This window comes from Arabidopsis lyrata (assembly GCF_000004255.2).
Source record: "Arabidopsis lyrata subsp. lyrata unplaced genomic scaffold ARALYscaffold_5, whole genome shotgun sequence".
Lineage (NCBI taxonomy): Eukaryota > Viridiplantae > Streptophyta > Magnoliopsida > Brassicales > Brassicaceae > Arabidopsis > Arabidopsis lyrata.
The window spans coordinates 10,701,413-10,713,645 of NW_003302551.1; the positions used below are offsets into that span (position 1 = coordinate 10,701,413).

Consider the following 12,233-nt stretch of genomic DNA (forward strand, 5'->3'; position numbering starts at 1 on the left):
TAAAGGTTTTTTACAAGGTATTTATAAGGTTTTACAATGTATTTTAAAAGGTTTTACAACGTATTTATAAGATATTATAAGATTTTACAAGCTATTTTATAAGGTTTTACAAGTTATAAGATTTTACAAGTTTTTTATAAGGTTTTACAAGTTGTAGATACTTTATAAAACCTTATAAGTATCTTGTAAAACCTTTTAAAATACATTGTAAAACTTTACAAAACACTTGTAAATACTCTGTAAAACCTTTAAAATACCTTGTAAATTTTTCCCGCCAAAAATTTTCCCGCCAAAAAAATTTCGCCAAAAAAATTGCGGAATAACTTTTCCCGCAAAAAAAAAATTTTGGCGGGAAAAATTTTTACGAAAAAATTTTACAAGGTATTTTAAAGGTTTTTACAAGTGTTTTGGCGGGAAAATTGGGGGATCACTTTTCCCGCCAAAAAATATTTTGTATTTTGTGGACCTAATTTTGTTTCAAATAAGGGTAAAATGGTCATTAAAAATTAAAAGAGGGCAAACTTAAAAATGGACTCTCAAAGGGGGCATTTTTGAAAAGGGGTATTGAAAAAAGGGCATTTTTAACAATTTCTCATATTTATATGATTATTAATTTATGATATTATTGGGACCATATCTTTATACATGAATTTTTAAAAAATTATTATCTTATTATCCTATCGAATTTTGTCAAATTTTACATTAGTTCGGTTTTATAGTGTTTGTTAATTTATCAAGTAGTAATTTATAGAGGTTCTACGGTAGTACTATGTCTCACAAGTAGTAAGTGATATATATAAATACACATTCAAAACTTTTCGAGGAGTATGACTAGGATGCGAAACAGAGACGAATGTGAACCAATACATGGACGAAAAATCAAGGTTTCAAGGTGGTTTAAGAAAATACAGGTATTTTTAAATCTATATTTTTAAAAGAACCAAAAATCAAGGTGGTTGTAAAATCAGGAATCAGGTTCACTTTATACTAATTTTAATAAATTTGAAAATATTTTACAACAGTAAAAAAAAGTATATTTAATTTGTGACTATGCACTTTGGCTAGTTGGCTACGCATCAACTTAAAACAGAATCGAATATACCTCTTTAGTACCAACGATGAAGGGAAAAAACATATGAACATAAACCATATTTCTATCTTTAGTATATTGTTATACCTCTTTAGTACCAACGAGGAAGAGAAAAAACAAACGAAAGAAACAAATGAAGAGATTGTATATTTATGAGTAAAGGAGCACCGTTCCTTATAGCTGTTTTTGCTCTATTTAGTGCACCAACTAAGTAACAAAAACGTATTAACGAGAAAAACAGTTTCCAAAAAAAAAAATGTATATATAATAAACCCCAAAAAGTTGTAACATTGAAGATAATTAAGGTATCCCAAATAATAATTCAAAAACAAAGAAAAAAACTCAAAAGCATAACGAGGATGAATCCCAAAACCCTAGTTACAAATTTTGTCATCCTTCTCCTTGTACAAATCTCAAACTTATCATTAGAGGTTAACTCGTTACGTGCCTACCACAAGAAAGACTATACATCAGAATTTAAGGTAAAGCCAAATACGATTGTACGAATGGTCATCACCAACGATCTATTTGGTGTCAAGAATGGAAACGCGGGTTTTGTATGCGCAAAGGGTGGTAACAAGGTATGGAAGAAGAGCAAACCAGGAGACCGGTACGTCGTGGTCGAGTTTAAGTATGATGGTAAGATGAGGCACACGTTCACGCACTGCCATCTCCGTTCTAATTTCGGATTTGTCAACTTCCCGGTTAGCGTTCATCCGGACACATCTGCTCAGTGTTACCCTAGCTACGTTTGTGGTTACTCGGTTCGAAAAGACGGCGTTTTTTACAAGCCTGAGAAGAAGCTTTATCGATGGAAAAGTCAATAGTGATTAATTAAAGATCATATCTACTTATTGAGGGTACATTGAAACTTATGGCTGTGATTACGTTAAGAAAATGTTGTATAAAACTAGGATCGGACCCGCGGTCCACCGCGGGAGAATATTGGTTTACATATGTTGCGTTTAATATTGTGTGTGTTTTTTAGTAGAACGAATCGTGTAGTATACTTATAAATATTCATAATAACGAATTGTAGAGAAAATGTAAAATTGTTTATAAATATACTAATCGTAATAATTATGATTTACAAAATAGAATTTTGTGTTTTAAAATTCTAAAATTAGACGATTCATGGGAATTAGAGCAGTCAAAATAGGTTAAAAACCGCGGGTTCAGCCCACATCATTTCACTATAGGGCAGATTTGGGAAAATATATTAAACCCGCAAATAAGCGGGCCACATGGATTAATTCGCAGAGGGTCATAGGTATAATCGGTTTTCATCCGCGGGTTGGCGGATCAGTCCGCATATTAGTATTTATTGATAAAATTATAATTTATTCAACATGTGGTAATTTAAACAAACTTTTAATAGTATTTTGATTTATTTATTTATTTTAGTAATATTTTAAATTTTGGTTACTTTATAATTATTTAAACAAAATCCATGGACAATCCCGCAAATCCGCATACATTCGCGGGACGGGTTTGTATTTCATATATGCTACCCGCGGGTCGTGCGGACCGACTAACTACAAGTCAAAATATTTTTTGTCTATCGCAAAACGGACTTAACAGGACGAATCAACTCGCTTTGACAGTTCTAATGGGAATATTATTTAGTCATACAACAAAATGAAGTTTGGACATAGTAATAATAGAATATGTATCTTATTTGTTAGATGAGAGATTGAAAGATGAAGTATAATGATTAAAAATTAATTATTATTTTTCATGATTCACAAAATTTAATAAATACTTATCATCTTGTTGAATAATTCTAAAATCATATTCAAGAAATCTTTATAAATTGAAAATTAAACTTCTTTGGTAAGCTATAGGTATGAAAATATCATAATTTCGATTTAATCTAATTAAATTAAAATTAGTTACATGGATTTCATATCTATTTAATTTACACGACCAAAATAAAAATATCTATTTAATTTACACGACCAAAATAAAAATATCAATTTAATTTATAAAATAGATGGGTTATTTGTGATAAATTTTCTAGAAATCTTTAGAAGCAAGTAAAATATCTTTCAATTAATGATAATTAGCTAAAATGAGCGAAATTAATGACAAAAACGTTGATTGTTATGGAATTAGTCCCAAAAATATATGAACAAATTTATTATAAGTAATTAATGTATAATATTGTTTGGAATATGCTTTTATTATTAGTTACCATAAGTACAATCAGATTTTATTTGATTTCCATAAATATATGATTTTATTTCGATTTTTCATTATTAATTCGAATTTATATTCCAAAAAAATTTCAAAGATCCGATTTCAGAATTTCGGGTCAATTTTCTGATTTTAACCCGACACAGTTTCATTTGTACTTCTCTTTTAATAGTATAGAGATTTTGTTTCCCTTTTTTTCTGTAACGTAAATTTTACTTTAAAACAATAATTTTGTTTTGTTTTTGATATGATTTGGAACGAACTTGGATATAAACACTACAGGAAAACCAGGTATTAATAGCAGTATTAATAACGCTATCTTATTATTAGATAACGTTTTTTGGGTGCTAATAATAACAGTTTTTCCTGTAGTGATATAAAATAAAGCAAACTTGGAGGATAATTTGGAAGGATGTACTGTTCTTTTAATTTATTTGCATCAATTTGTTTGCATCTTTGGGTTAATAGTTCCAATCATATATATTAACCAATGTGTGTGAGCTCGGATGCAGATAAAAGTATACATAATTGGTCTTTCCATTTAAGTTTTCATACGGCTTCATGGTAGTATCACTGATACAACAATATGTGAGTTGAGTTATTGGAAGCTACAGAGGTAACAGTCTGGAGAAAGATAGCGCGGCGAGAATGATTCGATTGACATCATAGACTCACTTGGAGGAGGTCATGTGCATACACAGCTGCTTCTTTAACCTTGACAGTATATGAGTCGAAAACAAAAACACCATATATATGAGCCGAAATGGAACGAAGACTTTGTTTTTAATATCAAGCTGCCTCCTGCAAAAAAGATAGAGGTAGAAATGTTTCAACTATTGTGGCTGGACAAATACCTTCTAATATATAAAGCCTTGCCTGACTTCCCAAAAATTGTTTAATGAGCTTCAGATTGCAGCTTGGGATGCAAACCTTGTTACCCCACATAAACGGATGGAGAACTCCGAAATCAACCTGGAATCCGTTTGTAGATGGTGAGAATTTGCTCACCCATTCACTATCAATTTATTCTATGTTCACTCTTTTGTGTTGAATAATCAACTATATAGAATTAAAATCTGATAAGCCATATGTAAAATCTGTAACACAACATTAATGTTTCCACGTTTCCTGTCGTAACACCAGCCATACTGCAACCAAACATCAAGAGCCTCAATGATTAGGATGGATTGCATTGAATGTGAACTCAAAGATTTCTAATCAGGAGAAAGTGAAGTACCTGATACGGCCATTGCGGGTCATATATAGATGTGATATTCGCTTGTTAAGCGGTCAACCTGTTCTGGTGTTAGCCCACTGTAGCAGAACATTCCAATCTGTTTCACCCATGAAAATAGGATTGTGCGAGTCAGAGGAGAGAAATGACAACAAGTTCATTTAAAAAACACTTGTTTTTGTAAATACCTGCTTGGTAACGTGCTCCCATGATAAAGGCGATCCTAACTTCTCAAAGCTTTCTCGCAAAGTAGTTCTCATGAGTCATGCCGATGATCCGATCAGCCATGACCTGTTGTGTTACAGATTTTACATATGGCTTATAGAATGTTGTGTTACAGATTTTACATATGGCTTATCAGATTTTAATTCTATATAGTTGATTATTCAACACAAAAGAGTGAACATAGAATATAAGGTAATGAATGAAAGAATTAGCATTTTTTCATAATGTTACCTTAACTTCCTTTAGCCACAGACTCTTTAACTCTGGGTCTTCAAGAATGGTTGAGACCAGTTGAGCACCATGTAAAGGTGGGTTGCTGTACATTGGTCTAGCTAGCTGTTGCAATTGACTTTTCACAGCCACGGCTTGCTTTGCATTTTCCTACGACGTTTGTGACAAATTTACCATAACCAAAATTTATTAGAAGTTTGCAATAAATTTCCAATAAATAAAATAATTGTTGCAATTTTATAGAATATCGGTTAGAAATTTTCAACAAAATACGATTATTGGAAGCATTTGTTGGAATATCACATGTTTTCTTGTAGTGGATACCTTGCGAATGCTATACATGAAGTCACCCAAGGTTTGGGTGGAAGTGTCAAAGGTTGGAGATGCAGCTGCGTGGAGACCAAACTCTGAAATTCAAACCATTGCCGATGCAGTAGGTAGTATTGTGGCTTGGCCTAATGATAAAATCATGTACAGTATGTCTAAACATAATCTTGTTATTTATGTGAATTCAGTACTTGCTAAGGCATGATCATGTGACTTGAGTACTTACATTGATATGTTTATCTAATATAAATTTCATTTTGTCTTTTTAAATTTGTTTTATATAATATTAATTTGTAAATAATTTGATCAAAACAGAATTAGAACTGGAAATGGATGGTCACATATTGCACCAAAACAAAATGCCATTAATTGAAACAATTGCAGTTTAGTAACTGCTATTATCATTTTATATGTAGCAAAATAAATATGCTGTCAATAATAGTATTTAATATCGAATATTAAGCGCTATTATATTATTAATTATTGCATAAAGGAAAGCGCTGTAATAACGAACTTTTTGGTAGCATAACAAAAAACCGCTATAATTTGTCTCCGACCTATTATGACGGACGATGATAGAGCGCTTGTTAAAACGCTACAATAGAGTTATATAGCGTTATTCGGGCGCTACAAATGCTTCATTTTCCTGTAGTGTATCTTAATTTTTCATATGTTCTAACTTTGTCTTAATTCTGCCTTCATTTATGTACATATACTTTGCCATCACAAGAATTTGTGTCCTTAGAAAAATAGTTACGTATACACTCACAACCGGATCTGGAGGATCACATAACTATTAGACAAACCAAAAAGAAATTCTAAAATGCAAAAAAGTGAAATATTCAAAGAAATAATTTGGTAATCATGTCCACACCGCCACCGATACTCATGACCTCTGCGATGAGACACGGGCTGCCCGATTGTACCAGGCAGCTTTGTGCTTTCTCATTCCAAAACACTCCCCTCAATTACACCACTTGTAGATGACTTTTAATACACTTTGCATAGATTCATCTAGAAAACTACTATAGTCGAAAAATGTGTTGTTCGTTTGAACCTGTATAGGGTGGCTTCTCTGACCTAACATACGTCTCTTTGAAACAGGGCACTAACACGCTTAAGATGATGATAAAAGTAAAGAATGGCGGATGACTAACGTGCATCAGCTTCAAATTCAAGATTACATTCGGCTCCACGCGCCCACAATCTTTGCTAGTTAATTAAGTTTCTTGGTGATCTCTCTCGTTTACTTTTGTGGTGTCCAAATAAAGATGCTCTGTTACGGCTTCCATTAAACACAGACCAATCTTTCTGACCGGAAGTAACCAAGGTAAACCGGAGAGAAGTTGGTTATCCCATACCGAACCAGCAATTAAAGTTTTAAGTGATTTCAGATTCTAACTTAATTATGTTAACAAAAAGTAAAGAGTCAAAACCCAACACAGAAAGTTTTTACAATTTTCCTAAAGAAAAACCCTACCGAGAGCTCCACCATATAGAGATAGTTTGACCCTTTAGGGTTCTTAGGGTTAAATTGAACCTTAAAGCTTTGATCTCTCTCTCTCTCTCTCTTTTTTCTTTTTTGTTTTCTTTTTCATGTTTCTGGTACCATAATTAAGGGATGGGGTCTGTCACTATGTGTTCAATGAATTGTCTTCCAGATGATCTTCTCGTCCATATCTTGTCGTTCCTTACTACGAAAGAAGCTGCTTCGACCTTTGTTTTGTCCAAGAGATGGAGGACTCTGTTTGCTCTCAGTCATAATCTTGACTTTGACAACATGAACCTTTTGGACACTGAAGATTTGCTTAAACATAGTAGACGCCACATTAAAAAGAGTTTCAATGATTTTGTGGATCATACATTGGCTTTGCATGGCAATAACACTATAAAGAAGTTCTCACTTGAACTTAGTGATACTCATATTGATAATCTACATGACGTTGACCGCTGGATATGTAATGCCCTGGAACGCGGTGTCTCTGACCTTCATTTAGGCATAGAATCTGAATTATTTTTGTGGTCTGGATTCCCATCCAAAGTCTTCACCAGCACAACACTGGTTAAGCTGTCACTGGGAGTGGGAACAAGATTTTACACCGAAAGTGTTCCTTCAGATTTATCTCTTCCAGCACTAAAGGTTCTCTTCCTTGATTCAATTATTTGGTTTAAGGGTGATCTACAATTATTAAATGTGTTTCTCGCTGCTTGCCCTGCACTCGAGGACTTAACCATACATTATATGTGTGGATCTGAAAACCCTCACGTCATATCCAGCAAAACCATTAAGAAACTCTCGTTTACCTATGGTTATATCTATGATTATTATGGTTATTTTTCTAGAATTATTTCATTTGACACACCGAATGTTGTCGACTTCTACTACTCAGATTATTTTGGGAGTGAATCTCCGCAACGTCACTTTGATTCAATTGCCAAAGCTACATTGGACCTTCATTTCTTAAAAGGTGACAAGATTGCGGATGTGACAGATCTCATCAGTGGGATACGCAATGTTAAGACCCTCCACTTGAATTCTTCTACTGTCGAGGTCAATACTTCTGTGTATAGTCTCATCATCTTTTTTGGTTAGAAACAGGAAAACATTCTTTGTTTGTTTCAGGTGATTTCTATATGCTGCGAAGGTGGATTACCGGTGTTCAACAACCTCGTTGATTTAGTGTTTTCCGGTACAAAAAGAGGTTGGAAACTGCTTTTGCCACTTCTTCTAGAGCGTTCTCCGTACTTAAGAAATCTGGTTCTCTCGGTATGAAGCAAACCATGAACAAATCTTACTAAATATATATGACTGTGGCATGACATTAAAGTACTCTCTCTTCTCGATGCTTCAGTGTCTGGATCGTTACACATTTGGTCGAAGACATCGGTTTGTAAGGATTCAAATTCCCTTGAATAACCAAATAAAGATGCTTAGTATCATGCAATATCATGGAAGTGCAACCATGCTGAAACTCATTAGCCATTTCTTACTGAATATGGAGTGTCTTGAAGTTGTGAAAGTCTACGTTGCACGTACAATGGATGACCCCAGAAAGATGCAACTCACAGAGGATATTTTGAAGCTTCCAACAGCTTCATCTAGGGTCAAGATACAAGTTATGTGATCACCATCCATAACTAAGTTATTAAGATAATCATAGCAAAATGACTTCAAAAATATTGAATTTTCTTATATATAAATTAGTTACTCATATTGTCAAAATGTAGTTTAATCTTTAAATTACTTTGTGTTTATTGACTGATTTTTTTTGAAAAACAACAATTTTCTAATTAAATATTCTAATATTTTTTTATATATAATACAGATTTTAGAGTTATCAGACATTACCAAATGATTTATTACTATATAATAAAGAAACCAGAAAATAAAATTTGTTCTGGTCAAATAGTTTATTTTCAAAATATTGTTTAATCCAACCTTCTTGCTGTTTGTGGTTTTTCTTGCTTTGTTCTAAAAAAAAAAAACTAAGAGAATAAACATGTCATGTCATTAACAATTTAACATTATCCTGTGATTGAGTTAGAGTATTACCATTGCCAGTAAGATGCTATCGCTGATGCAGGTACTGAGAAAATCCTTTCATTCACAGAATTGATTCAACCTATGTTGCATGGAAACAGAAACGGAAACGCGGAAGCGAAACGTGTGGAAACGCGGAAACCGATTTTTAAGAAAATTACGAAATGGAAACGTTTTGGAAACGTGTATATATATATATATATATTATTTATATATATATATATATATATTTATTTAATTTATATGAAACACTAAACATCAAAATATATTTTAAATAACATAAAGCAAATGATAGAAATATTAACTAGTCTAACTAAAATAAAGATAATAAGACTCAAAATCAAAAATTAAGACTATATAGGTTAGGCTCTTTGGTGATCAAAGATAAAAATGTGTGTTTCATATTCTTTATACTAATTAGGTTTTTAAAGATAAAATATAAAATATATTCTTATATTTCTAAAATTATTAATTTTTATGTGTCAAAAGAAAAATTAAGTTTCCGATGAGTTTCCAAAGTGGAAACGTACCTTTCCATCGTGTTTCAAAATTGACTTTTTAGGAAATGCGTTTTCATGACGTTTCCCCGCGTTTCCAAGAGTTCCCGATTCTGAAATATTTCCGAAACAGAAACGCACCTCGAACGGAGTTTCCATGCAACATAGGATTCAACAATGATTCAACAACAATTGATGCAGGTACTTAAGATGATGATGATAAACGAGAAGAAATGATTCAACAATGTAGTCTAAGTTAAAAAAAGTTGGTAATTTAAAAATCTCCGAGGCCACAAGAAAGTTCGAAAATTTGGATGTATGTGAATGTAATTTGCTTGTGTTGATTTCAGTGGAGAAAGTCGCAGTGGTATGGACCGTTAACTATTTGATTAAAAACACTTCCCAAATAAGATTTTTTTCAGCAATTAAATTTATATAATTAGACATTTATGACATATAGTCAAAAGTGACTAGAGATTAGATTAGCCTTAAATTTAAAAATCAGCCTTAATAAAATAGAGATTAGATAGACTCCGAAATTGTGGTTGGTTTTCTTAAGGCAGGTCTAAGGGACTCACACCCGTTGTTGTTCCTGATACGTCTGTGCCATGGCTTTATTTCAAAAGATTGGATAGTCCGTATCTCGCATGTGTATAGGAAAGCTAACTGTCTTGCCGACGGACTAGCAAACTATGCGTTTTTATTACCGTTGGGTTTTCATGGCTTTGAGTCTGTTCCTAACTCTGTTCGTTTTATTTTGTTAGAGGACGCTGGTGGGACTGTGTTCCCACGACAGATCCGGTTGTAATTTTTTTCTTCTTCTTGAATAAATTGTGGGAGACACTGTCTCCCTCACCCGACCAAAAAAAATAGAGATTAGCCTTAAATTTAGAGTAAAACAAACTTATAATAATAAAATGATTAGCCTTACATTTATCTTAATGGACATGTGGTTAAAACTTAAAAGTAAATTAGAAAAGAAAGAAAATAAAATAAAAAGTAAAAAAAAAAAACTAATAGTTACATGAACCCCTAGCGATAGCTACATTAATCCGCTACCATATAAAAGACCTAAAAGCCTACCGAACAGCAAATCATCAACAACAACTACTCAAAATCAAAGCTTCTTGATATGGAGAAGAAGTTGCTAAACAGTTGAATCAGTCTTCAATGGATTGTCTATCAGATGAGCTTCTTGTCCAAATCGTGCCTTCCTTCCCATGAAACAAGCTGTTTCAACCTCTCTTCTCTCCAAGATGTGGAGGACACTGTTTGCTTTCATTCATAATCTTGACTTTGACGAACCCATATTCTCGGACTATGAATGTGATGTATGGAAAAGGCGTTATATTCAAAAGATATTTCGGGATTTCATGTATAGAGCATTGGTTTTGCAAGGTGGTTGCCAAATATAAAGAAGTTGTCACTAAAACTTAAACACATTTAGTGCTAGTGGCGTGATTATTCACTTATTATTGTCAACCTTTGGATATGTTTAGCCTTGAAACACGGTGTGTCTGAGCTTCATCTATGCATAGACACAAACACACATTTCCTAGCAAGAGTCTTTATCATCACCACACTGGATAGGTTGTCACTGGGAGCCAGATTTTACATTAATAGTGTTCCTTCGGCTACATCTCTCTCAGCACTAAAGGTTCTCCTCCTTGATTCAATCTCCTTTTGGGGTAATCAATTATCTGATGTGTTTATCGCTGCTTGCCCTTCACTTGAGGACTTTACCATACATCTTATCCAAGAGAGCGAGACATAATATCCAACAAAACCATTAAGCGACTCTCAGTTACCATTAAAAGTTATTATAATGTTCATTCTTGTAGCCTTATTTCAGTACTTGACACACCGAGTGTTGTCGAACTCTACTACTCTGGTTATGCTGTCATTGGGAACAGGACTAGACTGCCCAAGAATTCCTCTGGATACATGTCTCCCAGCACTAAAGGTCCTACTCCTTGATTTAATCTAGTTTGTGGGTAATCAATTATCACATTTGTTTCTCGCTGCTTGCCCTGCACTTGAGGATACATTACGAGTATTATCCAGGGCATTCACACGTCATATCTAGCAAAACCATGAAGTTATTAAAGTATTCTCTCCTCTTGATGCTTCGAGATTTACATCATTACACATTTGGACGAAGACATCGGTTTGTGGGGATTCAAATTCCCCAAAAAAACCAAATAAAGATGCTGAATATCGAGGAAGTGAAAACGAGCTGAAACACATTAGCCATTTTTTACTGAAAATGATACGAAGACTTCCTAATTTATGATTTAGGAAATAGTTTAGGATTTCCAATTTCTTATTTACTTTTCCTAGAGTCTTTTACTTTACATTTTATTATAAATAAGGGTTAGGTTTTGTTTGTGAAACCTATCTAAACAATTGAGAGCTTTGGAGGATTCTATCGGGTAAGGCCGAGGGAAGAGAACGTAGTTCTCTTTGGGGAGTTTATACTCTTGTTACTTTATTGTTCTATCTTTCTATTATCATAATAAATGTTTTGGTTTGAATTGGATTCTATCTCTAACAATTGGTCCGACCTAACGACGAACGCCTAAAGAATGACAAAGACAAGAAGAACGCTTGGAAGAGTTAGAGAAGAATCAACTCACAGATGATCTTGTGAAGCTTCCCGCAGCTTCATCTAAGCTCAAGATACAAGTCATGTGATCATCATCGTCCATAAGTTATTATTATATGTCTTCAAACTAAGGTTCTTTGTTTTAGTGATTTATGATTTATTATCATATATATGAAATCATAAAAACTAGAAGAAACAAAACAACTTGGTATGGGTATAAAGGAAGCTAAGGAATTCGCGGAAAAGAGTCCTTGATCTTGAAAGCAGGAGTATTAAAAGAAGGAGAG

At 33.3% G+C, this 12,233-nt stretch overlaps 2 protein-coding genes and 2 pseudogenes across 2 annotated transcripts; 3 read left to right on the top strand and 1 right to left on the bottom strand.

The window, feature by feature from the left end:
* The first annotated feature begins 1,401 nt into the window (after positions 1 to 1,401).
* On the top strand, positions 1,402 to 1,917 carry LOC9313392. The gene has a single exon (XM_002875599.2). It carries the CDS (start codon positions 1,450 to 1,452, stop codon positions 1,915 to 1,917), a length of 468 nt encoding a protein of 155 aa, XP_002875645.2. The 5' UTR covers positions 1,402 to 1,449.
* Positions 1,918 to 4,355: 2,438 nt separating this feature from the next.
* Positions 4,356 to 5,318, bottom strand: LOC9311714 (annotated as a pseudogene).
* A 1,630-nt stretch (positions 5,319 to 6,948) lies between these two features.
* LOC9313393 (putative F-box protein At3g44060) lies at positions 6,949 to 8,428 on the top strand. The gene is made up of 3 exons (XM_021026605.1): positions 6,949 to 7,854; positions 7,927 to 8,070; positions 8,156 to 8,428. The coding sequence occupies exons 1-3, from the start codon at positions 6,949 to 6,951 to the stop codon at positions 8,426 to 8,428; spliced, it is 1,323 nt and encodes a 440-aa protein (XP_020882264.1).
* Positions 8,429 to 10,511: 2,083 nt separating this feature from the next.
* Positions 10,512 to 11,382, top strand: LOC110228660 (annotated as a pseudogene).
* The last annotated feature ends 851 nt before the right edge of the window (positions 11,383 to 12,233 follow it).